At 66.9% G+C, this 26,706-nt stretch overlaps 4 protein-coding genes across 6 annotated transcripts; 1 reads left to right on the forward strand and 3 right to left on the reverse strand.

Annotated features, from left to right (window-relative positions):
• Positions 1–20: 20 nt before the first annotated feature.
• PATL1 (PAT1 homolog 1, processing body mRNA decay factor) lies at positions 21–10,140 on the reverse strand. 3 transcript variants are annotated; one of them, XM_082318145.1, is made up of 19 exons: positions 10,062–10,140; positions 9,740–9,851; positions 8,996–9,210; positions 8,844–8,918; positions 7,971–8,165; positions 7,774–7,875; positions 7,365–7,454; positions 6,952–7,163; positions 6,789–6,878; positions 6,427–6,610; positions 4,754–4,877; positions 4,544–4,641; positions 4,380–4,439; positions 3,710–3,858; positions 3,121–3,280; positions 2,326–2,481; positions 1,922–2,013; positions 1,099–1,248; positions 21–964 (listed from the first exon to the last, which is right to left on the reverse strand). In XM_082318145.1, the coding sequence occupies exons 1-19, from the start codon at positions 10,074–10,076 to the stop codon at positions 943–945; spliced, it is 2,301 nt and encodes a 766-aa protein (XP_082174271.1). In that variant the 5' UTR covers positions 10,077–10,140; the 3' UTR covers positions 21–942. The 3 variants fall into 3 exon arrangements, with proteins under 3 accessions (XP_082174271.1, XP_082174270.1, XP_082174272.1); XM_082318144.1 differs by having other exon boundaries at positions 8,844–8,921; XM_082318146.1 differs by having other exon boundaries at positions 21–1,248; positions 8,844–8,921.
• A 1,357-nt stretch (positions 10,141–11,497) lies between these two features.
• On the forward strand, positions 11,498–19,285 carry STX3 (syntaxin 3). The gene is made up of 11 exons (XM_082317130.1): positions 11,498–11,774; positions 13,163–13,243; positions 13,322–13,421; positions 13,523–13,597; positions 13,734–13,801; positions 16,082–16,190; positions 16,448–16,521; positions 16,621–16,755; positions 17,663–17,773; positions 18,525–18,638; positions 19,127–19,285. Exons 1-10 carry the CDS (start codon positions 11,745–11,747, stop codon positions 18,612–18,614), a joined length of 873 nt encoding a protein of 290 aa, XP_082173256.1. The 5' UTR covers positions 11,498–11,744; the 3' UTR covers positions 18,615–18,638; positions 19,127–19,285.
• A 1,987-nt stretch (positions 19,286–21,272) lies between these two features.
• MRPL16 (mitochondrial ribosomal protein L16) lies at positions 21,273–23,004 on the reverse strand (the record flags this gene model as incomplete). The annotated part of the gene is given in 5 exon segments (XM_082317744.1): positions 21,273–21,797; positions 22,225–22,373; positions 22,496–22,561; positions 22,912–22,977; positions 22,980–23,004. Coding segments are annotated over 5 exon segments (792 nt in total). The 3' UTR covers positions 21,273–21,311.
• Positions 23,005–23,379: 375 nt separating this feature from the next.
• On the reverse strand, positions 23,380–25,453 carry CBLIF (cobalamin binding intrinsic factor; the record flags this gene model as incomplete). Its single annotated transcript, XM_082316925.1, is given in 9 exon segments — positions 23,380–23,441; positions 23,516–23,634; positions 23,720–23,943; positions 23,945–24,190; positions 24,277–24,452; positions 24,527–24,670; positions 24,768–24,911; positions 25,069–25,248; positions 25,384–25,453. Coding segments are annotated over 9 exon segments (1,365 nt in total).
• Between the last annotated feature and the right edge of the window lie 1,253 nt (positions 25,454–26,706).

Here is a 26,706-nt window from a genome sequence, read left to right on the forward strand (position 1 = left end):
AGGAGAGGCCACGCTCCCGGCAGTATACAATTCATCTTTATTTACAATACCCTATAAAAATGTAAATTTAGAAACTTTATTCTCATTAACCAGAACCAAAAACTGAGGGAGGGGAGGGGGGGGGGGGGGGAAAAGCACAAAGGAAAAAAAAATAAAAATAAATGAACTTTCCACTTGATCGGTGGGAGGAAAGTGAGGGGGCGGGGGCGCAGCCGAAGGGAGCTGGTTAATGCCGGGGAGGAGTTACTGGTTGTAAAATACCTACATGTGCAAATCTCTTTTGTTTTCTTTTTTTTTTTTAAAAGCAAAAAGAGTAAAATTAAACACCACCCCCCCCCCCCCTCCACCCCTCCGCCACATTTCCCCGAGGGGCAGAACAGCAGAATCCCCCCGAATCGGGAGGAGAAGGGAGGCCGGGGCATGGCCGAGCCCCCTCCGGCCCCCGCAGCTGCTGGGCCTGACCCTGGGGCGAGCGGAGGGCGAGGGAAGGAGGCGACTTTTTTCGGGAAGACGAAGGCAAGTGTGCAAAAAAAGGTGTGCGTACGCGCGCCGACACGTACGGGAAAGGGCAGGGAGCAGACCTCAGTGCTCGAGGGGGGCTGGGGAAGGAGCGGGGAGGGAGGCAGAAGGAGCTGGGGGGCTTCTCCCAGCCCTACAGCCCCCCTTCCCGGGAGCGGCGGGGCGCTCGCCTTCCTCAGTAGTGTGCGTGTGTGTGTGTGGGGAGAAGCAGCAGCCGGTGTGGGGGGAGCGGAGGGGGCTCGGGAGACGCAGCGCTTTTGGGGGGGAGGACGGGGAGCAGCCAAACCCCCTCCCCAGCCAGGGTGACGGGCGGGGGCCGCGCCTCCTGCACTGACGATGCCAGGCCGGGTGTCGGGGGGAACAGCCTGCCCTCCGTCCATCCTCTGGAACACTCTGGTGCCGACGAGGAGCCGCGGAGATCTCCTACCGGATCCCGTGCACTAAGCTGGTACCGGGGGGAACAACGGCAGAGGGGTCAGAGGAGCCACGGGCCACACCGGTCCCGCCCACGGCCTCCCCAGCCTCCGGTTTCGCCCTTTTCCCCCACTGCGAGGGGACTGGAAAAGGGCCGACGCTTACTGCAATTTAGTCTCCAGCAGGTTCAGCTTCTGCTGATCGACGTAGCGAGAGAAGAGGGAGATCAGGTTCGAGGGGATGGATACCGGCTTGGCCAAGGCCGCCTGAGGGATCCGCAGGAGCTCCCGGGTTGCCATGAGCATCAGCTCCGTCCTGCCGGAGAGGGGGCACAGCAGGAGGGAGGAGTGAGAACCGATGGGTGCTCGGGGAGCCGGGCGCTCTCCAGCTCCCTTCAGGAGAGCTACGCACGCCTCGAGGCGTTTTGGCACTGCAACCACGCAGGAGGCGGCGCGGCGCCGCAGCCTCGCGCGCCGGCCTCCCCGCAGGGCAGGGTCCTGCCTGCGCTCGACACCCCCGCTGCGTCCCCTGCACCGAGACGCCCTGGCTGCTCCGCGGGGCCCGGCCTTCTCCCCCACCAGCGACTCGTAACGCGGCGCCGTGCCGCGCAGGAGCTCGCGGGGACGCTCGAGCCGCGGGGGAAGAGCGGTAACGCCGTATCGCGCACCTCGTGCGAGACTCGGCAATTTCCTATCTGCTCAGGCGAAAGGCGCTACGGCCGCTCAGCCGAGGTGCGAGAGCTTTCCCGCACCCGAGGGACCGGTCTCGGCACGTCCCAAGCCGTATCTACCGCGTTCTCGCTCTGCCTCGGGCCTGCCTTTCTCCCTTCAGCACCGTGGCTGTTTCCAGCACCGCTACCGAGAGACCGCAATTAAACCTCCTCCTTCATCAAATCTGCCTCCCGAATTCTTCAAACCCTGCACGGCGCAGCGTCCGACCCCGACGGCGTCGCCGCCGGCCCGAGGCGCAGCCGAGGACGGGCGCTCACCACTGGTTGTCCTGCATTAGCTCCGTGTTGGCGTCCGAGCTCTGCAGTTCCTCCCCGCGGCTCAAGACCAAGTACAGCAGGGACAGGCCGAACTGCGGGGAAGAGAGGGAAGGCGTCAGGGAGGGCGCTGGGAGCCTGCAGCCCAGCGGGACAGGGAAAGGAGCCGGCCATCAGCGTGCAGCAGACTCTCAGGCCAGCTGAGACGGCTAATTAATCTGCCAGACACCAGTTAATCAGCAAAACAAGGGGAGAGCGCCAGGGGCTGGCTCCCGTGCCGTTCCTGCAACCACGGCTGCATCCAGCTCTGCCATCTAGCGCCGGGAAGCTGCTGGGAAACTCAATTTCCCGACTACGGGGAGACATCGGGACGTGGCGGGGAGCGGAGGGAGGGAGAGGGACCGCACCTTGTTTTGGAGCACAGCAGTGAGGTGCAGGTTGGTGGGCGCTGGCGCGGTGGCGCTCTGAGGTAGGTTCGTTAGCTGCTGCACAAGGCTGGTGACCGTCCCCAAGGGAAGGTGGTAGAGAACGTGGGAGAAGGGCCTCAACAGGCAGGGCAGCACCTGCGGAGAGAGGAGCGGGGTTGGGAGCTGCGAGATGGGCTTCCTCGGGGCCGGCTGGCCGCCCCGGGGCCTTGCGGACCCCGACAAGACGCTGCCTCGCTGCTACGCCCACATCAGCAGCACCTCCTCCCCCATCCCAACGGCACCAGCCCACTTTAAGTCTTTTTCCTTCTTAAATCATCCCCTTTCTCAAAACAAGCTGGGCTTTATTTCGCAGACACCTCTATTTTTGTTCCCTGTCTAAGAAAAGATTGCAAAGGACAGTGAGAGCACGTCCCTCGGAAGACGCTGGCTTCTGCTCTCTGTCTCTGGAAGATGGAGTCTCCCGTTGTCACCCGATGAGTCAGAGACGCGGCCCTTTAGACGAGCGCTCAGCCAAGAGCTGGGCTCGTTAAACAAAGGCATCGTTTATCAGAAACCCTTCCCGGTGAAGCCGTGCCGTGCCGTGCCGGCAGGCAGGGGAGACGGGCCCTGCCAGGAGCTCAGGGCTCTGGCAGTCTCCCAGGAGAGGCAGAAACGATCGTCCTGAAGCCACACGATGCCGTTTGCCGTCTCCTTCCCCGCGGAGGAGAGGAGATCCCGCGCCGATCCCCACCTCACAGCGAGCCAGGGGAACGCTCCCAGCCCCTGGAATCTCACCTCGTCCTGAGCATCCTTCTTGATGAGGAAGGGCAGGTTCCTGGCCGTCGCCATGAGTACGTCGGCCGCTTGCTCGGGTGATAAGAACGGGAGGATCCGGGCCACGAGGCGCTTCCCTTTCCGAATGCACATGATCTGCATGAAGTGGTCGTCGCTTGGCCTGCCGAGGAGAGGAGAAAGGTGTCGATCCTCAGCTGGGAGCATCCCGGGGCGGCAGAGAAGGAGCCACCGCGACCCCGTGTCCTTCCTTGCCCATCCGTGCTGCTGAGGCTACAGCTCAGGCGAGAGGTGACGGACTTTAGGCACCCAGAGATGGGCCGTGGCGCGGAGCTCGGGGTGGACGGACACCCAGCGAGCGCGCAGACGGGCGCTATTCGCAGCACCCCAGCGGCAGGGATGGAAGTTATAGGATCGTAACCACGGCAAACAATCGTGTGGAAAAAATGGCGTTATTTCAGCCCCCAGTTCCCAACGCACGCCTGGAAGAACTGGCCTGACTCTTTTTTGGGAAACAGGCTGCTGGAAAGCCAGTTTTAGCAGCTGCGAGCGCCCACGGACTCTCCGAGCTCCAGACACCCCCTCTGCTCACCTCTCCTGCCCGGGCGCCTTCCCCCGCAGATTGTCATACATATCGCAGATCTTCTGCTTCCTCTCGCCCATCAGGGCCGGCCGCTCGCCTTCCAGGCTCAGGAGGTAGCGTCTCTCGTAGTCCTCCACGTCCAGGAGGAGGCTGTACGTCTGCAGGAGAGACGGAAATCACACGGGGATCTGCAACGGGATCCGCTAGTCCGGAGATCCATGGAGATCCAGGATGCGCCCGGGGCCCTCCCGTCTCCTTTGCTACTACGGGAACCGCGTATCCCGGCCCAGACCACGTCGAAGCCTCGCGACCCAGCGCGAGAGCAGACCGATTCTGCGATCCGCAAGCGTCCGTCCTCTCCCGCGGTGGCTGCGGAGGGCCGAGGCGTTGCTGCCTTGCGGCTGTGAGTCAATAACGGACCCTGCAAAGCCCCTCCGGGCTGTTTTGGGGGAGGGTGAAGGCACGGCTGGTACCCGGCTCCAGCCTTTCTGCTCCAGGGTCCCCCCGCCTCCTTCAAGCAGGAGCTCAGCCACTGTCGAGCGCTGGCTTGTCCCCAGCTGGACGCCCAGAGGAGTCCATCGGTGCTGCACCGTGGTCTCCCTGGCCCTTCCTTCGCCCCAGCCCACCTCACGCCCCACCGCAGATCTCCGAGGGTGGCAACGGTCCCCCTCGAACTCACCTTCTCGATCGTGACAAGGGTCTGGCGCCTCTTGTCTCGAACCTGCTTCTCCTTCGTCTCCTGCCCAGGGAGGGAGAGCGAGTCAGGGCCGCGGGGCGGCTCCCGCGCTGGCCCGAGCGTCAGCCGCAGAGCTGCGTCGCAGGGGAGGCAGGGCCAGAACTCACGTCATCCTCGCTGCGGGAGGTCACCACCGCGTCGATCATCTTCCGGGGGTTGTTCACGCTGGAAACCGTGAGCTTCCCGAGCGAGCCCTCAAACTGCACTGCAGGAAGGGGGGAGAAGGGAAGCAAAAGGAGTCAGTCCGGGCCTGACCCCACCTCATCCCGCTTTATCTCTGGCCCAGCTCCGGGCTGCGCGGAGAAAGAAGCGCTTACCTGGCTTGTAGGTGTGCTCCAGCTTAGCCACCTGAGGTGTGATGAGTTTAGTACGTTCCTTTTTGGGACCATCACCGTGGACTTCCTCCGCTGCCGACAACTTCTCCAGCTTCTGGAAGTAATTCTGAGGCAGGGAGAGGAGAAGTTGAGACCCCCCGAAAAACAGTCGGCAAGGACCGACGCAAGATATCGCTCTTCCCAGCCTGCGCGCCATCGCTCGCCCATCGCTTACTGGTCTTCCCAACGTCAGCAGCAGCATTTTAAACCACCGTTCTTCCCCCAGCACACGAGGGGACGATTGCATCCTCCTCTTTATCAGCCCTCGAGATTACAGAGGTCGAGGTTCCCCCTCAGCCCTCTCTTTCTCAATACAAACAATGACAAATCTGCTTCTCCCCATGAGGTCCTTGGCTCCCAGTCCTTCCCAGCACGTTCCAGTTAGCCTGCCTTGCTCCGTTCGCACCGTGCCCGGCCTGGGCAGCGCGTGGCTGGGGCCTCCCACACCGGCGCTCACGCGCTTTTCCCATCCACCCCGGGCCAACGTTCGCCTCTTTCGCAACGGCACAGCTTTGTTGACTCATGTCCCAGCTGCGGCCGCACCAGTTCCCCTCCTCTACTGGGGATCAGCTCACCCACAGCTCCTGGAAAACCTCTGTCAGCGCGATGCCTTCCGTCCACCCCGGAGCGGACGGACCCACCGTCCGTAGTTTTCCTGCCAGCTCCCACTGGAGCCCAGATAATCCGCAATGAGCGCTCGTCCCCGCTCCCACTGGGCCCCTGGCCGACCGCGGAGGGGACCGGACTGCTCCGACCCGTTTCACCGTGCTGGTGACCGCCCTCACGGCTGCACTGGGACCTTTCTGGGTGCGTGGCTGGTTCCTCTACACCCCCTTGAAGAAGACAGGGGCCAAACTTCCCGCACAGCTGACGACCACCCCTGATACACTCCCCGCAAGTCCCGTTCAATCTCCCGAGCCAGGCGTCCATCCTACGCCGCTCGAAGCCCTCCGCACGTTTCCCTCGCGTGAAGTTGCCCTGTGTCCTCCTCAAACCCGGCCGAGCTTTGAGCATCTACCACCGGTGGCAAGAAGCCGGCCATCACCTTGCTCCGTCTGCTCCAAATCTGGCTCCTCCGAGCCCTGTCTGGCGCTCCCTAATCTTGAACTGGAAAAGAGCAGGAGTGGTCTCTCCCCATCCACCTTCTCCGCCTCGCTCTGCGGATCCCATCGCCTCCACCACCACCCCCTCTCAGACTCGAGTCCTTACGCAGCCATTCCCTGCCCGGGGCTCTCTCTCCTGCATTTTCCATTTCGCAGCTTCCCCGTTCCCATTCCGGGTGTTTTATTCTACCACTCTCACATGCAGCTTCCGTGAATCCACGCTGCCAGCGTCCCCCAACCTCTCCTCACCCCTGGAGCTCTCGCCCAAGAAGGGGAAGGCGGTTCTTCCCTTGCCGGGGACGCTCGTCCCGCTCCGTCCCTCCGCCTTCCTCCTCCTGGATCTAAAAACTCTTCCTCCGCTGTATCGCTCTCGGCACTGGCATCCCCTTCCCACCCGGAGGCTGCACCGGGAAGACACCGGTCCCCTTGGAGCATTAAGGCGCTGCCCTACCGGCAACCACGGACACGGGACGCGCCGCGGGAGCGGGCTGGATGCTTCCCCTTCCCCGGTACCTGGTAGTAATAGTCATCCAGGTAGGGATCAGTGCTCTGCAGCTGCATCATCTGGATCTTGGACACCCAGTCCTTTTCCCGCTGCAGCATGAGGTTGGCGTAGGGATCTTTGCGCATTTGCTCCTGGTGGCTGCTCCGGTGGCCCCCTCGGTCCCCCACCGAGCCGTTGAGGCTCCGGTGCTGGCTGGCAGGAGGCAAGAAGGGCACCCGTGAGCACACAGGAGCTACAGGAAGGGACAGAGAGCGGTGCACAGGCTAGCCCCAGCAGCACAAACCCCCCGCGGCGGAGGGGCGATGCATTCCCGCCCCGCCACCGCGCCAGGCAGCCCCTCTCCCGGCTCCGGCGCGGGGCCGGCACTCACTTTCGATTCTGCTGCTGCCGCTGGTGGAGGAGCCGGCGGTGCTGGGGGTGTAGGTGGGTCGTGTCCGGCCGGAACATCTGGGGCTGCGGCCTGGGGGAGAGCGGGAAGTCTTAGAAGCGGCTACAGAAAGCGGGTAGGCGGCCGGGAAAAGGATGGCACCTACCTCAGGCTCTGCAGGTGGGATCCGGGGCCCGGCGGGTGCTGCGGCTGCGAGGGAGGTGGAGCAGGGGGAGCCCCGAAGAAGGCACGAAACCCGCTGGCCGGAGACATCATCTGCCCGACTCTGCCCTGGAGCAGCTTGGGATTGACGGAGGGGAGGGGGCTTCCAACCAGGCCAGAGACCCGGGCAAACTGGCTGGGGGACATTCGGCCGGCCTGGAAAAACGGAGAGGGTGCCCGGAATCAGCCAGGGGGGAGATTTGGGGGCAAAGGGAAAGGCGCAGCCAGGGCAGCGGCGCCCGGGATGGCCAGAAGGAGCCGCGTAGAGCCAGCTCCCGCGGCGGCGTGAGGAGAAACGCGGGACCCCGCCGGCGGCGGGGCCGGGGAAGGGCAGGAAGGGAGCGCAGGGGGCTTTACCTGGGCTCCTCCCAGCAGCTGCGCTCTCTGCAGGTGGGTGAGGACGGGAGAGACGCTGTGGGGAAACGGGTGGCCCAGGAGGGAGGAATTCTGGGGAAAGAGAAGGGAAGAAAGAGCCCGGTCACAACCCTGGCGCAGCCGATGGCGGGCAGACAGGGAGCAGGCGATGGCGCAGGATGAAGCCCCGGGAGGGCTGGGAGCCGGGCCGGGCTGCAGGGAGCAGAGCCGACGCGGCGGGACGAGGCAAACGGGCCGAGCTACGGAAGCAGAGACGAGCAGCTGGCTGGCTGCGCATGACAGTGACGGGTCCAGCGCCATCAGGGCCTGGAGTCGCAGGCGGGAAGAAGGGAACGGGGCGTTCTGGGGGGCAGCGCCAACAAAAGAGGGGTGCGGAGGGGGTGCTGGGTACCGGTACGTTGCAGAGCTGGTTGGGGGACATCCTCTCGCCGTAAGGAGCGGGGTAACGCTGCTGCATGGTAGCTCGGATGTGGACAGGCTTCGGACACAGGATCTAGGAGGAGGGAAGCAGCACGTTTCCCCTCTCCGTCAGCTCGCCGGGGACCAGCCCGCGGCCTCGGTGCCGCCGGCGGGGCCGAGGGGAGGTACCTGCTGGTTGAAGTTGGGCACGGCAGCCTGTTTGGGAGGGGTCCCGATGGGGACAGCCCGGACAGGGGGGCTCCCGATGACAGGGGACGACGAACGGCGGGGCAGCACCCGCTCGGAGGGATCCCGCTCTTCCTCTCGAGTTTGCGGGGGTCTCTGAGGCAGAGCGTAGTCCAGCACAGACACCGACGGCATCTCCTGCAAGCGCAAGGGGAGAGAAAGCTCCCCCCAGGACGACAATCACCAACCGGGACGGGGAAATCTGGCACCGCGTGTCCCAGGGACATTCCCGGGAATTGACGGCCACATCCTTCCTCCCGCCGGGGCTCCTCCGCATCCCACCGCGCTTCCTCGGCAGCCCCCTACGCGCTGGCGGGGGGTTCCTGGGGACCCCCAGAACCCACGGCGCTGCCAAAATGCCCGTTTGTGGCGACGCCACTGCCCGAGCGTGGGGTGGGAACTCTGTGGTGCTGCCGCCCGGGCTGCACGCAGACGCTGGGTCCCCAGCCCTGCGGAGCCGGGAGAGGGCTGGCCGCGCAGCACGCTCCGCTCACACTTAAAAGCTTAACTCTTAATTAAAACCGCAACCAAAACAAAACAAAAAAATCCTCTGCCTTGAGGCGTCGACATTCCCAAACCCTGACGGGAGCGCTGCCGTCTCTCAGACATCCCCAGGATCAGCGATAAACCCCCGGCCTCTGAGGCGGCGGGCAAGGGGTGATGTCTATAAACGAGCCAAGCAGCGTCCACCCGGACCCGGCCGGTGGCAAGCGGAACGCCCCGCCATTCCGGGCTGATCCGAGGAGCCCGCGGCGGTACAGGGCGTCTCGCGTTAGGGAAGCCACGCCGCCTCCCGCCCGCGCCCCGGCACCCTACCTGAGTGAGAAGCGGCCCCCGGATGCGCCGCAGGACGGCCGAGCTGTCCCAAATGCTGGAATTCAACCCTCCGGGCTGCTGGAAAACAGACAGGGAGTCAAACCACGGCGCTGCCGGCTCCATCCCCGATCCTTCCCCGGCCCCGATCCCACCTGCGCGGGGATCCGGGTCTGCACGGCCTGCATGATGGCGGGATCCTCCAGCTCGCTGTCGATAACCAGCCTGGTTAACCGCTCCGCCAGCGTATCCTCGGGGTCGCCTAGCAGATCCGTCTCCTCGCCGCCCGTCCCGTCCTCCTGCTCCCTGCTCGTCACCGGTTTATCCTCCAGCTCCGCCAGCCGCTCGTGGGCCTCTTGCCAGTCGTCGTCTGGGGAGGAAGGGAGGTGAGGGGATCGGGGAAGGGAGACGGGGAAGGGAGACAGGGAGGGAGAGGGGGAGGGAGAGGGGGAGGGAGAGGGGGAGGGAGAGGGGGAGGGATCGGGGAAGGGATCGGGGAAGGGATCGGGGAAGGGAATCGGGGAAGGGATCGGGGAAGGGATCGGGGAAGGGAATCGGGGAAGGGAATCGGGGAAGGGAATCGGGGAAGGGATCGGGGAAGGGATCGGGGAAGGGGATTGGGGAAGGGGATCGGGGAAGGGGATCGGGGAAGGGATCGGGGAAGGGAATCGGGGAAGGGAATCGGGGAAGGGAATCGGGGAAGGGATCGGGGAAGGGAATCGGGGAAGGGAATCGGGGAAGGGAATCGGGGAAGGGAATCGGGGAAGGGATCGGGGAAGGGATCGGGGAAGGGAATCGGGGAAGGGAATCGGGGAAGGGAATCGGGGAAGGGAATCGGGGAAGGGATCGGGAGGGGATCGGGGAGGGCGAGGGGGCTGCGGGGGTAGGCGAGTTCTCACCGACAGCCCCGGCTCCGAAGGTGTCGTCGTTGAACTGGTCGATATCTTCATCTTCCTCCCCCAGGGCTTGGAAAGCGTCCTCATCCTCATCCAGCGGGCAGTCCTCCAGGGACTGCGGAGGAAGAGGAGGAGGATGGGGGGGGGGGCAGCACCGGTTCCCCCCCCCCCCCCCGCTGACTCCCTTTTCCCTCTCACCGAACCGCAGCGGCCTACCGGTACCGGGGGTTTCCCCCAAACCTCCCCGCCCGGGGGGGACGCGGTTCCCGGCCCGGCGCGCCCCCCCTCCCCACCCCGGCCCGCGGCCTCCGCCCTCCCCGCTCACCTGGTACCGGAACATGGCGGCGGCGGCGGCGCCCACCGCCCGCAGGCTCCGCGAGGCCCCGCTCCGGTCCCGGGCCTCCGCCGCGCAGGCGCGGGGCGCAGGCGCATGACGTCACCCCCCGCCGGCGGCAGAGGGGGCGTGGTCCGAATTAACCACGCCCCCTCGTGGTACTTAAAGGCGCCGCACCGCCCCCGGGCTACTCTTAAAGGGGCAGCGGCCTCCTTTTTCTCCCCGCGGGTGCAATCGCTGACGGACGCTGTTGCACACACACCAGTCACGCCTCCATGTCCCCTGCACGCAGCTGTGTCCCCTATCCATAACGGTGTCCCCAAAGCGTCACCCCATCCCCAGCCGTGCCCCCCAGCCCTGTCCCCCGTCCCCAGCCGTGTCCCCCAGCTGTCACCCCATCCATAGCCATGACCCCCCAGCTGTGTCCCCCCCACCCATGTCCCCTGTCCATAGCCACGTCCCCCCAGCTGTGACCCCTGTCCCCAGCCATGCCCCTAGCTGTGACCCATTGCCGTGTCCCCCCAGCTGTCCCCCAGCTGTGTCCCCTGCGCCCAGCCGAGTCCCCCAGCTGTGTCCCCCGGCCCCCAGCTGTGACCCCCCAAGGAGTGTGCCCTATCCATAGCCATGTCCCCCCAGATGTCCCCCAGCCGTGTCCCCTATCTATAGCCATGTCCCCCAGCCGTGTCCCCTATCCCCAGCCGTGTCCCCTATCCCCAGCCATGCCTCCCAATTGTGTCCCCTACCCCCAGCTGTGTCCCCCAGCCATGTCCCCTGTCCCAAGCTGTCCCCCAGCTGTGGCCCCTATCCATAGCCATGTCCCTTATCCCCATTGTGTCCCCTATCCGCAGCCATGTCCCCCCACCCGTGTTCCCTATCCCCAGCCGTGTCCCCCAGCTGTGTCCCCTATGCCCAGCCATGTCCCCCCAGCCGTGTCCCCTATCCCCAGCTGTGTCCTCTATCCCCAGCTGTGTCCCCCAGCCATGTCCCCTGTCCCCAGCTGTCCCCCAGCTGTATCCCCTATCCATAGCCATGTCCCTTATCCCCATTGTGTCCCCTGTCCCCAGCCATGTCCCCTATCCCCAGCTGTGTCCCCCCAGCTGTGACCCCTATGCATAGCCATGTCCCCAGCCATGTCCCCTACACCCAGCCATGTCCCTTATCCCCAGCTGTGTCCCCTATCACCGGCTACATCCCCCAGCCGTGTCCCCTCTCCCCAGCCGTGTCCCCTCTCCCCAGCCATTCCCCCACTGCAGCCACCCGTGGCCAAGGAGGACACGTCGGCGGCGCGTGACCCCCCCGTGGGGACCAGCTTCCTCATCGCCTCCGAGCCGTGGCCACCCCACATCCGTCCCCGCCTCGCCGCCACCTCCCGGGGTGGCCGAGGGCACCCACAACCGTCGCCTTTAACGGAGCCGGTGTCCCCGGGTGTCCCAGGTGAAGGGTGGCTCCACCTCGTCCCTCCCCTCGGCGCCTTCCTTCCTTGTGCCTGTCACTGGGGATTAGCAAAGGGACAGCCCGGGGCTTGGGGACAGGGACGGGGGACAGGGCCACCCGTCACCTCGTCTGGATGTAGGAGGCCCAGCCGGCCGGGGAGGACCGAGGGCGGCATCCCCCATCCCTGCGGTGGGCGAGGACGGGGACCCTCCCCGCGCCCCGCCAGCCCTCGGGGGCACCATGAAGGATCGGCTGGAGCAGCTCAAGGCGGTGAGAGACCCCCGGGGTAGAGAGGGGATGGGGGACACCTCGCGGTGTGGGGGTCCCAGCTGGGGGTGTCACGGGAATGGGGGTCCCTGAGCCCCCACCCCATGGTGCATGGGGGCATCACGGGGACGGGAGACCCCAAAACCCAGGTCTGTGGTGGATGGGGACATGATGGGGATGGATGTCACCGACACCTGTGCATGGGGCTGTCAGGGGGACAGGGGGGTCCCTGAGACCCCACCCCACGGTGGACGGGGACACCACAGGGATGGGGGGCCCTGAGAGCCAGCCCCACGGCAATGGGGGTGTCAGGCAGAGGGGACCAGGGGGGTCAGCCCTCTGTGTCATTTTGGGGTGGGGAGGGTATTTTGGGGGGAGATCACCCCCCAGGCGAGGGCTGTACCCCCCAAGCTGTGGGGTGCAATGGGGAGACACCCTGCATGGGGTGTCCATCCTTTGGGGGGCTGGGAGCGGATGTGGGGTGCCCGCTGTGGCCAGCACCCCATCCTGCACCCCACGCCTCGCCGCGCTCCCCGCCACCATCGTTGCTTCCTCCTCCCGCGCCCGCCCTGCCGTGGGGCCCCGCTGTCCCCCCGCTCCCTGGGGACCTTCCTGCCCTGGTGTCAGCTCCCCCCGGGGCAGTGGGGGTCCCAGCAGCCCCCCACCCTGCACCCTGGGCCCCAGCGTGGGGTGGGCAGCCGTGGCAGGGAGGCTTGGCGGGGATTTAGCGGGGATTACGAAGCCATCAGATAAAACCCTTGGGAGGGAGAGAAGGGATTAATTTTATTTTTACTCTGGTGGAAGGAGGCGGGGGGGCAGGGGTCCCCAACCGGGGCCTGTCCCCCTCTCTGGGGACACCGCAGCCGGGCACCGGGCACCCCCCGGGGTGCTGGCGGAGCTGAGGGGGGCGAGGGGAGGCGGAGGGGCTGGGGCTGCCACCCCGGGAAGGGACGGAGCTGGGAGTCTGTGGATTGGGGGCCAGACGTGATGCCAGGGTGATGGGCAACAGCCACCTTTGGGCCCCCCGCTGAGCCCCGAGATGCTCAGACCTGCCGCAGGACGAAGGCTGGGGTCATAAACCCCTGTCCCGTCCCTGTCCCCGTCCCCGTCCCCTCCCTCCAGCCAAGCCCAGCAATCCCTTAATTCCCTGGCCGTGCGCAGCCAGATGTGAGACGAGCTCGGTGTCCCCCCCCCCGCTGCAGATGTCCCCCGCTGGGCCACTGCGTCCCCATGCCTGCTCCCGCCACGTCCCCCTCTGATGCTGCCGAGCTGGGCTGGCTGGTGGCCACCGTGGCCCTGCAGGGTGGCTGTCACCCGGGGGGTGTCCCCAGGGTCCCCGGGTGTGGGCAGGGGGATGCCACCCCTGAGCCGCTGCCCGCTTTACCCCGCAGAAGCAGGACACGGACGATGACACCGAGGAGCTGGAGATCGCCGTGGACAACACGGCGTTCATGGACGAGTTCTTCTCGGAGGTGAGGGAGGGCGGGCGCGGGGCCGGGGGGCGCAGGGCTGCCACCGACCCCCCCCCTCATCGTCCCCGGCTTGTCTAGATCGAGGAGACCCGGCAAAACATCGACAAGATCTCGGAGAACGTGGAGGAGGCCAAGAAGATCTACAGCATCATCCTCTCGGCCCCCATCCCCGAGCAGAGTGAGTGCGGTGGCCGCGTGTCCCCCTCCCCGGGTTACGGGTCCCCTTCCCAGGGACGTTCCCGCGGTGGCTTTCCCATCTCATGTGCCGTGACCCCGCAGAGACCAAAGATGAGCTGGAGCAGCTGACGGCGGAAATCAAGAAAATGGCCAACAGCGTCCGCAACAAGCTAAAGAGTGAGTGGCCGCGTCCCTGCCGCCGTGCCACCCAGCCCCGCGGGTCCCCCTGTCCCCATGGGAAGGGCAGGGTGTGCTGGGGACACTGGGGCGGGTGGGGAAGGTCCCTGACAGACTGGGATCCGGCTCCCGCCAGGCATGGAGAGGAACATCGAGCAGGACGAGGCACGATCCTCCGCTGACCTCCGGATACGCAAGTCCCAGGTGAGCTCTGGTCCCTGGCACCCGCTGCCGGGGCTGTCCCCACGCAGCACCCCCAGGTCCTGAGCGCCCTGTCCCACCCTGTCCTCCACGGGCTGGAGATGTGGCATGTCCCAGGTGTCCCCAGGTCTCCCATCTCTGTCCCCAGCATCCCGTCCCAGGCTTTGTGTCCCTCTGTCCTGTCCCCAACACTCTGTCCCTCATGGGCTGGGACATGCCGTAACCTGGGTCCCCTGGGTCTCATGGCCCTGTCCCCTTGTCCTGTCCTGTCTCCTGGGGCTGGGGACACGCCATGCCCAGAGTGTCACTGCTCTGACTCCCCATCCCCATCTTGTCCCCTGGGTTGGGGCTGTGCCATGCCGGGGGCGTCCCCAGCGTCACACCCCTGTCCTTGCTCCTGTCCCCCGGGTCTGGCACGTGCCTTGCCTGGGGTGTCCCTGTCCCCCGGGGCTGGGACATGCCATGCCTGGGGTGTCCCGTGTCCCCATCTCTCTCTGCAGCACTGGGTCCTGTCCCCCGGGGCTGTGCCATGCCCAGGGTGTCCCCAGCCTCAAGCCCCTGTCCTTGGTCCTGTCCGCTGGGAAAACGGCCCATGGGGACAGGCCATGCCCAGGGTGTCCCATGTCCCCATCCCTGTCCACAGCAATGGGTCCTGTCCCCCGGGGTTGGACATGCCATGGCCAGAGTGTCCCCTGTCCCCAGCACTCAGTCCTGTCCCCTGGGGTTGGACATGCCATGGCCAGGGTGTCCCCTGTCCCCAGCACTCAGTCCTGTCCCCCAGGGCTGGGACACGCCATGCCCAGGGTGTCCCACATCCCCATCCCTGTCCACAGCAATGGGTCCTGTCCCCTGGGGTTGGACATGCCATGGCCAGGGTGTCCCCTGTCCCCAGCACTCAGTCCTGTCCCCCGGGGTTGGACATGCCATGGCCAGGGTGTCCCCTGTCCCCAGCACTCAGTCCTGTCCCCCGGGGTTGGACATGCCATGGCCAGGGTGTCCCCTGTCCCCAGCACTCAGTCCTGTCCCCCAGGGCTGGGACATGCTATGGCCAGGGTGTCCCGTGTCCCTGTCCCCAGCACTCAGTCCTGTCCCCCGGGGCTGGGACATGCCATGCCTGGGGTGTCCCATGTCCCCATCTCTCTCTGCAGCACTGGGTCCTGTCCCCCGGGGCTGTGCCATGCCCAGGGTGTCCCCAGCCTCAAGCCCCTGTCCTTGGTCCTGTCCGCTGGGAAAACGGCCCATGGGGACAGGCCATGCCCAGGGTGTCCCGTGTCCCCATCCCTGTCCCCAGCAATGGGTCCTGTCCCCTGGGGCTGGGTCATGCCATGCCCAGGGTGTCCCGTGTCCCTGTCCCTGTCCCTGTCCCCGTCCCTGTCCCCAGCGCTCGGTCCTGTCCCCTGGGGCTGGGACATGCCATGCCTGGGGTGTCTCGTGTCCCCATCCCTGTCCCCAGCAGTGGGTCCTGTCCCCCGGGGTTGGACATGCCATGCCTGGGGTGTCCCATGTCCTTGTCCCTGTCCCCACCAGTCGGTCCTGTCCCCTGGGGGCCCAGGGAGGTGCCATGCCCGGGGTGTCCCCAGCCCCATGTCCTCGTCCCCATCCCCAACACTGGGTCCTGTCCCCTGGGGTTGGGACATGCCATGCCTGGGGTGTCCCTGTCCCCATCCCCACCCCCAACGCTGGGTCCTGTCCCCCGGGGGCTGGGGAGGTGCCAGCCCAGGGTGTCCCCAGCCCCACGTCCTTGTCCCTGTCCCCAACACTGGGTCCTCTCCCCTGGGGTTGGGACATGCCGTGCCCGGGGTGTCCCTGTCCCCATCCCTGTCCCCAGCAGTGGGTCCTGTCCCCCGGGGTTGGACATGCCATGCCTGGGGTGTCCCATGTCCTTGTCCCTGTCCCCACCAGTCGGTCCTGTCCCCTGGGGGCCCAGGGAGGTGCCATGCCCGGGGTGTCCCCAGCCCCATGTCCTCGTCCCCATCCCCAACACTGGGTCCTGTCCCCTGGGGTTGGGACATGCCATGCCTGGGGTGTCCCTGTCCCCATCCCCACCCCCAACGCTGGGTCCTGTCCCCCGGGGGCTGGGGAGGTGCCAGCCCAGGGTGTCCCCAGCCCCACGTCCTTGTCCCTGTCCCCAACACTGGGTCCTCTCCCCTGGGGTTGGGACATGCCGTGCCCGGGGTGTCCCTGTCCCCATCCCTGTCCTCAGCACTGGGTCCTGTCCCCCGGGGGCCGGGGAGGTGCCAGCCCGGGGTGTCCCCAGCCCCATGTCCCTGTCCCCGTCCCCAGCACTCGGTCCTGTCCCGCAAGTTCGTTGACGTCATGACCAAGTACAACGAGGCGCAGGTCGACTTCCGGGAGCGCAGCAAGGGCCGGATCCAGCGCCAGCTCGAGATCAGTGCGTGCCCCCGCCCCCTCAGGCCCCGCCCCTCGGGCGAAGTGGGCGGGGTCTCCCCACTTGACCACGCCCGTTTGGTGAAACGGGTGGTGCCAGACCCCAAAGACCCCGCCCCCTTTTGGCAAAGTGGGTGGGGCCCTGCCCTACAGACCCCGCCCCTTTGGTAAAATGGGTGGGGCCAGGCACTGCAGACCCCGCCCCTTTTGATGGAGTGGGCGGGGCCTGTGCCCACCGCTGACCCCTCCCCGTTCCCGCAGCCGGCAAGAACACGACGGACGAGGAGCTGGAGGAGATGCTGGAGAGCGGGAACCCCTCCATCTTCACCTCGGGGGTGAGCGCCCGCCACACCGGGGGGCCGGGGGGGGCCACCGGGGACCAGGACACCCCTGCTGACGGCCACCGTCCCCTTGCCGGTCCTGTCCCGTTGCAGATCATGGACTCGCAGATCTCGAAGCAAGCGCTGAGCGAGATCGAGGGGCGGCACAAGGACATCGTGCGGCTGGAGAGCAGCATCAAGGAGCTCCACGACATGTTCGTCGACATCGCCATGCTGGTGGAGAACCAGGTACGGGCTGCACGGGGACGGGCAGGGACCTGTGCGTGGGGACGAGCAGGGACCTTTGCATGGGATCCATGGGGACAAGCAGGGACATGTGCATGGGGACAGAGATCTGTGCATGGGCTGCATGGGGACGAGCAGGGCCCTGTGCATGGAGACAAGCAGGGACCTGCACATGGGATGCACGGGGACAGGCAGGAACCTGTGCGTGCGCTGCATGGGGACGAGCAGGGACCTGTGCGTGGGATCCATGGGGACAAGCAGGGACCTGTGCATGGGGACAGAGATCTGTGCATGGGCTGCACGGGGACGAGCAGGGACCTGTGCATGGGGACGAGCAGGGACCTGCACATGGGGACAGAGATCTGTGCATGGGCTGCATGGGGACGAGCAGGGACCTGCACATGGGCTGCACGGGGACGAGGAGGGACCTGTGCATGGGGACAAGCAGGGACCTGTGCATGGGCTGCATGGGGATGAGCAGGGACCTGTGCATGAGGATGAGGAGGGACCCGTGCATGAAGCCGCCCAGGGAGTGGCACGCAGGGCTGCACAGGGCTCCATGGGGACACAGGGTGGCACAGAGCCACGTGGGCACCTGCACGGGCCACACAGGGCAGCACAGGGACCCGTGCAGCAGGACCCAGGCACGGAGCCACGTGGGGTCCACAGGTCCCCCTGGGGCCACCCAGCACCCGAGCCCGTGGGGATCTGGGGGGGGAGGCAGCGGTGCGCCCCACAGCGCGGTGGTCCTGGCCCCTCTCTCAGCCCCTCTCTGTCCCCCCCATGCAATGCGAGGAGCCGCTGTGTGCACCGGGGAAGGGTGAGTACCTGCGCCGTGGGGCCGTGCCACGTGCCGTGGGGCCGCGTCATGGGGTCCCTGCTGAGCGCGTCCCCTCTCCTGTCCCCGTAGGGTGGGCTGCTGGATAACGTGGAGCAGTACGTGATGCACACGGCCGAGCACGTGGAGCAGGCGAACCAGCAGACGAAGAAGGCGCTCCAGTACCAGGGCCAGGCGCGCAAGGTGGGTGGGTGCCAGCACCCCTGGGTGCTCTCAGCGTGTCCCCCCCTCTCTTTCTGTCTCTCTCTGCCTCCGCCCCGCCGCCCCCCGCGCCCCGTAGGGAGCCATGATCGACCGCATAGAGAACAACATGGACCAGTCCGTCGGCTTCGTGGAGCGGGCCGTGGCCGACACCAAAAAGGCCGTGAAGTACCAAAGTGAGGCCAGGAGGGTGAGACGGACCAACGGCCCCAGTGTCCCCCAGCGTCCCCTCCATAGCCCCCAGCATCCCAAAGGCACCCCCAGTGTCCCGCTCTGTCCCTCAGCATGCCTTCACATCTCCCAGTGCCCCCAGTATCTTCCAGTGGCCCTGAGACCCTCTTGTGACCCTAGCTGCTTCTTGTGTCCCCCAGCCACCCCTTCTGTCCCCTAGCCACCCCTCGTGTCCCCAGCTACCCGCAGCGGTCTCCCAGGTGACCCCAGTGGCTCCCACCTTTCCCCAGTGACCCCCAGCCACCCCAACTGGTCCCTGCTCCTCCCTTGTAACCTCCATGGGGGTTGGCAGCTTTGTCCCTCTCTGTCCCCCTCCCCAGCCCTGAGCCCCCTCCTACCCCCAGGTGTGATGAGCTGGTGAGGGCTCAGCCCCTCCTGCCCTGTCCCCGGGTCTGCAGCATCTCTGGCTTTTCTGGGCTCCTCCGTGCCCACCTCTCCTCTCCGTTCCTCCCCGCACGGGGCAGGCGTAACCCTCTCCCGTCTCCCCTTTTGCCCCCTCCAGAAGATGCTGATTTTGGCGGTGGTAGTGGCGCTCTTGCTGGGGATAGTTGCCCTCATCATCGGACTTTCTGTGGGGCTAAACAAGAAATAGATCCCAAGGCAGGGGCTGTGGTCTGTAAGTGTTGGGGGACAGGGGAGCCCCACCGCGGGGCCACAGGACCCCGGAGGGCTCGGGGACAGCGGGCAGGCACGGCCGGGCTGGCCCTGCCATCATGCCCTGCCCGGGCTGCTCTGCCCGCCCGTGGGGCTCTGCGTCCCCGTGCCGGGGTCGGGCTCTCCGGTGCTTCAGTTTCTGCTGCTGCCTTTGGGGCTGGGGGTGCTGAGCTCTGGGTGCTGGGTGCTCACCGGCTGGCGGCCTCGGGTCTGCGGTGCTCGGGGCTCTGCGGTGCTCGGGGCTCTGCGGTGCTCGGGGCTCTGCGGTGCTCGGGGATCCGTGGTGCTTCGGGGTCTGGATTTCGGCTCAGCGCCTGGCTGCGTGTTCCCCACCTCAGTCTCTGCCATCCCCGCTCCCTCCGGCCCCGCAGGGCCCTGCTGCAGCCCCTGTCCCCTTCCCCGCTGGCCGCTCCGGCTGGGGGCTAACGTCTCCCCCTTTCCCTCCTCCAGACGCTTCCGACCGTCCCAGCGGTGACATCTCCCTGCGGGACCCTCCCCGGCACCGCAGCCTGGCCCCCTCCTCTCCCCACTTCTCCCGGACCTGCTGCCCTCAGCCCCCGCCTACTGGCTCCTGCCCGGGCCCCGGCTCGCCTTTCCTCCATGGAGGGCTCCCATCGCCGGAGCGCTTTCCCCCACCGGATCATCCCCTGCGGCCCCCGCTGTCCTGCCGGTCCCCGGGGTCCACCCCTCTTGTCCTCGCGTCCCCCGCGGGAAGGGGACAGGACTCAACTATTTATTTTCCCTTTGCTGATAAATCAACTTCTCTGGGTCCCCCATCTCTTGCCGGGGGGAGCGAGGGGACTGGGGGCCATGGCGGCACCGTGACACCGCAGGGATGTGGCAGCCGGTGCCACGGCCCCGGTGAGAGGAGACGAGGTGCCTTGCTCGGGGCAGGCGAGGGCCGGACCCGCACGGGCGTCCCAGGAGGACGAGGGACAGGGATACGGTCAGGACAGGGGCTTTGGTGGCACCAGCAGCTGCCGGTGTGTCTGGCCGCGCTTCGCTGTCCCCTGTGCCGCGGCAGACGGAGCCGCCGGCGACCCCGTCCCCTCTCGGCCTTGATGTCTGCGGCTGGCACGTCGCCCGACTGCGGTGGTCGCAGTTATTTAATTCCCGTGACAATAAAGATCCCTGCTGACGCCCTCCCTGCGCCTCTCCTCTCCGCGCACAACGCAACGCCGGGGCGCTGCGGGGCAAGTGGGGTGTTGGCGTCCCACACACCCAAAGCAAGGCTGAGGGGGGCAACCGTGGCATCGTGGCCGGGCCGGTGGCTTTGGCTGAGAACCCAGGGTCTGGGACCGGCCTCCGTTTTCGGCTGCCGTAGCGAAGGAGCCCCTCGGGGTGGAGATGTGACGGGTTGGGGACACCCCCAAGCCCCACGGGCTCTGCCGGGCCGGGCCAGGCCGTCTTCCCGCATGGTTTTGGGTGAATCACGGTGATAGGGACGCGTCCCCGCCGGTCTCAAGGTGACACCGGCGCGGCCACATCCCGGTGCTCCGCAGAACCAGCTCACACCTGCCCCGCCGCCCCCCCAGCCCCTGTCCCTTGTCCCCCCCTCCCCAGCCCCGCGGCTCCGCCTCACGGCCCCTCTCTCCCCGCGCAGAAGAAGATCATGATCATGATATGCTGCATAATCCTCGCCGTCATCTTGGCTGCCAGCATTGGGAGCATCTTCGCCTGAGACCCCTCCGCCCGCTGCCCTCCAGGTGAGGGGGCGCACGGCAGGAGGGTGGCAGTCGGGGTCCCCAGTACCCCCCCGATGTCCAGAGAGGGGGTTCAGGCCTCGGTGGGGTTGAGCCGGGTGGGATTCACCCCGCTTTGACTCATCAGTGCGTCCGTAAGGCATCGGCAGAGACCGGGCGTCCCCAGGTAGCCACACCGGGGAGGGACGGGGCCGGCCGCAGCGGTGGGAGCCGCATCCCCTTCCTCAGCAGCGCCTCATCTTCCTCCCCACTGCAGGTGGCCTTTCCCCGCTCCTGCCCCGCCGCCCGGATGATCCCGTCCGCATCCGCCTGCGGCTCCAGCCATCGGTGAGATCCCAACCGCCGGCCCTGGGACCCGCCTGCCAAGCCCTCGTCCCCGGAGCCCCGAGGCCATCCCTCTGCCGCAGCCCGCGCGTCCCTGGAGGAACGGAGACCACCCGCCCTGCTCCCCCCTTCCCTCCCACCGCCGGGCGAACGCCCCAAGGTCCCCCCTCGCTTCCCATCCTCCATTTGGCCGCCGGTCAGTGGCCCCTGCGAAAAGCAGCCCCCTCCTCGGTGGCACAGAGCGGCCGGAGGAGCCGCGTTCCTCCCCGGGACAGCGTGCGGGCGACATAGGGGGCTCTGCCTTGCTCGGGGTGGAAGGAGGAGCCTCTCCCCTGGCTCGGAGCTCGTTTACGGCGACTTCTCTGTCTCGCTGGTTCTTCGGATGTGCAGCCGCCCGCGCCGGAGCCCTCCTCCTGAATAAAAAGATCACCCACGCTCTGCTCCAGGGCGCTGCGTTGCTGCGGGGCGGGGGTCTCAGCAGCGGGAGACAAGCCCCGATGCATTCATCACCTCCGGGCTGCTCCCGTCCCCCGCGTTTGCGCCTCCAAGGACCACAGCAGGTTCTCGTGGGAAGGTTTAATTAAGGCATCCCCCTCCCCAGCTGCTCGTTACACCCTGTGTTTCAGGAAGAATTTGCCCCAGTAGCGTCCCTTCAGCCGCAGGTCGTAGGGGCTGAGGTACTTGCGCATCCCCAGCATGTTGGCGGTGACGACGCGTTCGAAGGTCCAGGGGTTTTGGTTGTTGAGTTTCTTCTCCTCTTCCTCCCGCCGCATCTGCTGGAGGCCGTCGCGGCTGACGGCGACGGCGGGGAAGGGCAGTTTCCTGGCCACCTGCGTCAGGAAGGGTTTCACCTCCCCAAACTCGCAGCGCCCGCCTACCTCCACCACCAAACGCCCGCTCTTCACCGCCGTCACGTAGTGATCGATGGGGCCCTTGCCGCCCCCCATGCGGTGTCCCAAGCTCTTCCGTGTCACCGGTTTGGAGGGAGCCGGCACGCGCCAGATGGCGAACATGCTCTTGGGGTCCATGCTGCGGCCGATGGTCAGGCGGATCATCTCGAAGTGGCCCCAGTGGAGGTACCCGCCCCCCAGGGCCTGCGGGGGAAGCACGGGACAGCTCAGGGACGCGGCGCCGGCGGGGCGAGGGGGACAGAGGTTCCCCTGCGCCACCCCGCGCTCGCAGCCGGCCGCCCCCCACGCTTTCGTTTGGGGGAGCGGCCTCACCCAGCATGTCTCAAAGCTGCCTTTCCAATTTAAGCTCGGTATTATCTTATCCCCTCGCTGGGGAAACTGAGGCGCTTCCTGACGGAGGCGGCTCACTCAATCCAGCTTTTCCGAGCCAGTTTGAGAGCGGTTCCCTCCTGTTGCTGGTTTGGTTGGAGTTTTTACCACCCACGGGAGGGCTCAGCACCAAACGGGGGGGCTCCGGCTCCTGCCCCCTCCCCACCTCCTGCCCAAACGCAGCCCCCGGCCCCTTCCCCCTTGCCACCCCGTCGCCTCCGGCTGGCCCCGTCCCGCTCACCATGATCCCGTACTGCCCCTGGGTGAAGTCGGTGGCCTCCTGGGATGGGCCGCGGATGTCACGCAGCTGCCGGGGCTCCCTCCTGACCTTGGGCACCGCTGGCACCTTATCCATAAACTTCAGCTTCGTTTTCTCCGGGAAGGTGATACCTGGCCAGGGGAGAGGCGTGTGAGGGTCACCGGCCTCGGGACGCCCCGGTGGGGGCGGCAGCAGATCGGGGGCAGACCCCGCATCCCCGGGGGGGGGCTCTCCCCTCGCCTGTCCCCCTTACCGCTGTAGTCCGGAGGCAGGACGAGCTTCTTGAGGCCCGCCCGGGGGACGGTGAGGCCGCCGGGACCTGGGGGACAAAGCGGGGGGGTCAGAGCGGGGCCTGATGCAGCGGGAGGGGGGCCGGGGGGCGGCCCCGCTTCCCGGGAGCGGCTCCGGCAGCGTCGGACGGGACGCAACCCACCCCCTCCGGATCCCAACATCCCCCCACGGCCACCACAGCCGCCCCGGGACTCCCGGACCCCAACGCCTCCCGGTTCATCCGGGAGAGGGCCCGGGCGTCCGGATGCCAGAGCCCCCCCCTCCCGTCTCCGGCTCGTCCTCCGCCGGGACCCGGGCACCCGGACACGCTTCCCCCCGGCCGCCCAGGGCAGCCAGCGGCCCCGGCGGCCCCGCGGAGCCCTGCCCAGGCTCCCCGACCTCCTCCAGCCGGGAGCGACCGCGGGAGCCGCCATCGCCACATCCCCGAGCCGCGCCACCGCACGGCCGGAAGTGCCTGTAGGGCGCCGCCATGGGGTCCGATCACCGGAGCCGCCCGGCGGGGGACACTTCCGGTACAACGGTCCGTCCCTTCGGCGCACCCAGGAAACGCGGAGGGGAACGTTAGTTCCGGGCGGAATCCCACCCCACCGTCTCCCTCCACGGCGTAGCCCCCGGACCCCCACCCCGGGCCGGCCATGGGTCCCCGCCGGGCAGGACCCCCCCGCTCCGCCTCGGTGTCCCGTCGAGGCCCCCATGTCCCTCCCAGGGCCTTCCCCAACCCTCTCCCGGAGGCCTCGGGTGGTCCCCACGGAGGGTCTGGGTCCTGCGTCCCCCCCCTCAGACACACACAGACGGGGCTGCGCTGCAAATGGCTCTTTATTGCCTTCACGCTGGGGCCGGCGGGCTTCAGTAGGTGCTGAAGATGGCCTGGATGTGCTCCCCGTCCCGCGGTTTGTAGCTACCGACCCCTGCGGCGAAGGGACAGAGGTGAGGCCGGGGCAGCGAGACCCCCGGCGCGGCCCCCCCAGCCTGGGCTGCCCACCTTCCGAGAGGGGGTCCCCGGCGCTGAGGAACTGCCAGTAGGTTCTGTCGTCCGAGTTGGCTGCCAGCCCGTGGATGGAGACCACCATGGGCCCCCAGGACATCTGCTCTGTCTGGAAGCTGCCGGAGAAACGGGAGGGCTCGGGGCTGGGTGCGAGGCGGGGGGATGCCATGTTCCCCCCGCCCTGGCCCCTCTGGCTCTCACCTAAATGTTTGGGGGTTTTGCTTCTCTGCCTTCTGCAGCACCGTGAGCAGCGTGGAGCCGCCCGGGACCTGCACGGTGGTGGTGTAGCTGAAGGGCGTTCCCTGCAGGTTGTTGATGATGGAGTAGTGCACCATGATGGGGGCTGCGGGGAGGGGAGAAGGGCAAGGTGGGTGCCTGCCATAGGGTGGGGGGGAGGTCCGGCAGCGTCGTCCCCGGGGGGTCTGGGGATGCTCCAGCCGTACCTCTAAGAACCTCGGTTGTACCCAGCTCTGGGGACAGGAACAACGGGAGGTGCAGGGTTGTGCTGGCACAGTCCAGGTCAGCCGCTTCCAGGTAGGATCTGCCCACGAGGGCAGGCAGGACCTGGGCGATGGCCATGGGCTGGCGATAGTCATGGCTGTACACCACGGAGAAGGCCTGGCCGCAGTTCCACTTCCGCGGGGCGTAAAACTTAACCGTGGCCTCCAGCGCCTGCGGAGGAGGAGGAGGAGGGAGGCGGCGTGAGCAGCCCCGGGAGCGGCACCGGGCCGCCGCAGCGCCGCAGCCGCACCCTGTACCTGCAGGGCCAGCCCCATGCTGTAGATGTTCCCAATCATGCCATGCTGCTTCTCCTGCTCGTTGAGGAAGCCGTTGGTCACCGTCGACAGCGCCTTTTGGAGCAGGTCCCGCACGTCGTGGAGGTTTATGTGGTCGTACGCGCACGCCAGCGCCAGCGCCGCCACGGCACGGGTGTCTGCCAGATCCCGGCGTCACTACAACTCGCTTTGCGAGGGGAGGGGACACGATGGGGCCGGAGGGGACCCTTACCCACGGAGACGTGGCTGTCAGGGCTCAGCACCTCCTTGGCCAGGGCCACAGATGGCATTTCATAGCCGCTTGCCCCCGAGAGGCACAGACCCAGGGCGTCCAGGCTCAAGCTGTACAGGGTGGTCTTGGGATGCCCGCTCACCTCTGCAAAGCAAAGCGTGGCGAGCTGACGGGGAGCTGGGGCGCGGGGAGGGAGATGCCTCCCCCAGCACCCTGGGTCCTCCCTCCCACCCCGGCGTACCCAGGGTGGCCATCTCCTCGTCCGTTTTCTGCTGCAGGATGCGGAGCAGGTCGACGGTTTGCCCCAAGGCGTGGACATGCTGGGGGTCCTGGCAGGAGGAGAGGAGGGCGAGCACGTACAGAGCCACCTCTCCCGAGGTCATGTCTGCGGGGACAAGAGAGCAGCCAGGGCATGAAAGGGGACAGGACCTGGCACCCCGGTCCTCGGCCGGGGTGGAGAGAGCCGGCGGTGCCAAACCTGCGGTACCACGGCCGCCGGGACCGGGTGCCGCGGCAGGGGTGCACCCCCCGCCCCTCCCTACCTTTGTGGGCTCTTTTCACGGCCTCCTCCTGTAGCGCATCGAGCAGCCACTTTTGGGTGTTACCGCCCCTGGCCCCGGCCAGGTTCATGGCCAGCAGGACGCTGGGGTTTGGTGGCTCGTTCTTCTTGACGGACTTCTCCAGCCTGAGCAGCAGCTTGGAGACCAGGTCTTGCGGGGCAACTGGAAGGAGAGGGGCCGGGAACCCCGCTGGCACTCACGGTGGCAGGTCACCAGAGACCCCACGTCCCCTCCATGCAGCCCCTGGCAGGGCCACCGGTCCCGCTCCGCTGCCTCTGCGAGAGGGCTGACACTCACCGCAGCCCTGCGTGGCTGTGCTGCCCACCAGGGCCAGCAGGACCCCGATGCCGAAAGCCACACGGAGCATCCTCTCGTCCTCGGGGCAAGCAGATCCACTCAGGCTGGCGGAGTCCCTTGGGCGCTCGTCTCTCCGGGCGTCCTCTCCGTTTTTATCTGCTCTGATCCGGTCACCTGCCCTTCCAAACCCTCCTGGCACTGCCAAGCACCGCCTGCTTATCTGTGTGCCCAAGGGTGTCAAACAGAGTTGGAGGGTCACCGCTGCAGGGGCAGGGATTTTCCATTTGAGGTCACTGAAATCGCAAGGGACCAGTTGGACCAGTTGAACGTCCTCTGTGGGACTGGCTGGGATTCATCCTGGGGCCGGTGGGTGTCACAGCAGAAACCTTCCCCTCCCCAACCCCAATCTCCCCAAGGTCCTGGGCGCCTGGGGAGGTCCCCGCTGGCTGGAAGCTCGCCAGCTGTTTCCCAGTTTACAAAGAGGGCTTGTACCTTCCAGGGAACGACAGCCTTGTTAGTCTAACCTCAGTACCCGGAAAAATGATAGGGGAAGTTACCCTGGTTGCTATTTGCGGTATTGAAAAGTATTTAAAGGACAGTGCCATCAAAAGGGTGTAGGGAAGGGGGCTGCAGCTGGCTGGAGGCCAGTCGCTGCAGTTGAACACACCCTGAGCAAATTTGCTGCCAGTAACAAACTGGGAGGTACTGGTGACTGCCTCGGGGGACAGATGCCCTGCAGAGGGTTGGGGGCTTTGGGCAATCATCAATGGCAGGGAATTTAACAGGAAAAATGCCGGGTTCTGCACCTGGAATGGAGCGCACCGGTGGAGACTTTCCTTACTGGTGTGGGTGACCACGTAGCGGCCGTGGTTACGCAGCAGCTCTGCCTCCAGCACCGCGCTCTGGGCAGGGGCAGCCATGGGTAAGCAGGACGCGGGGCCTCGGGGGCAGCTCCGGGTCCACCGACCGGGTCATTTTCTACCCCAGGCTGCTCGCCACGGAGCGCCGGGGGCTGCCCACCCCTGCCTGCCGCCCCACGCCAGAGCCCGGAGGCAGCCGGGATGGGGAGGGCAGCCTGGGGGTGCCTGGGTGAGCTGCATGCCCCCCCTGTCCCAGCACAGCTCGAGGGACCCCTCTCAGTGCCCTTCGCATGCCTCAGTTTCCGCAGAGGCTCTGCAGTGGGAGGGTGCCCCAAGGACACGCTCGTCACCCTGCGCGCGAGGGCCAGCCTGCTTTTGGGGCGAGGAGGGCAGCACATGGCCAGAGATTGACCCCCACCCTCTCCATTGTCCCCCAGGCAGGGGCAGGGACCAGGACCGGGGC

The sequence above is a fragment of the Platalea leucorodia genome (genome assembly GCF_965183815.1).
Source record: "Platalea leucorodia genome assembly, chromosome: 7".
In the NCBI taxonomy this organism is placed as follows: domain Eukaryota; kingdom Metazoa; phylum Chordata; class Aves; order Pelecaniformes; family Threskiornithidae; genus Platalea; species Platalea leucorodia.

What these genes read in the sequence shown, in the direction of transcription:
- PATL1 (XM_082318144.1), bottom strand. An exon ending in AGACCCGGATCCCCGCGCAG is followed by an intron (nt 8,922 to 8,995) that starts GTGGGATCGGGG and finishes TCTGTTTTCCAG; the next exon opens with CAGCCCGGAGGGTTGAATTC. An exon ending in CTGCTGTGCTCCAAAACAAG is followed by an intron (nt 2,014 to 2,325) that starts GTGCGGTCCCTC and finishes TCTTCCCCGCAG; the next exon opens with TTCGGCCTGTCCCTGCTGTA.
- STX3 (XM_082317130.1), top strand. Translation starts at nt 11,745, where the DNA reads ATGAAGGATCGGCTGGAGCAGCTCAAGGCG. An exon ending in CCAGCGCCAGCTCGAGATCA is followed by an intron (nt 16,191 to 16,447) that starts GTGCGTGCCCCC and finishes CCGTTCCCGCAG; the next exon opens with CCGGCAAGAACACGACGGAC. An exon ending in ACCAGGGCCAGGCGCGCAAG is followed by an intron (nt 17,774 to 18,524) that starts GTGGGTGGGTGC and finishes TGCCCCCTCCAG; the next exon opens with AAGATGCTGATTTTGGCGGT.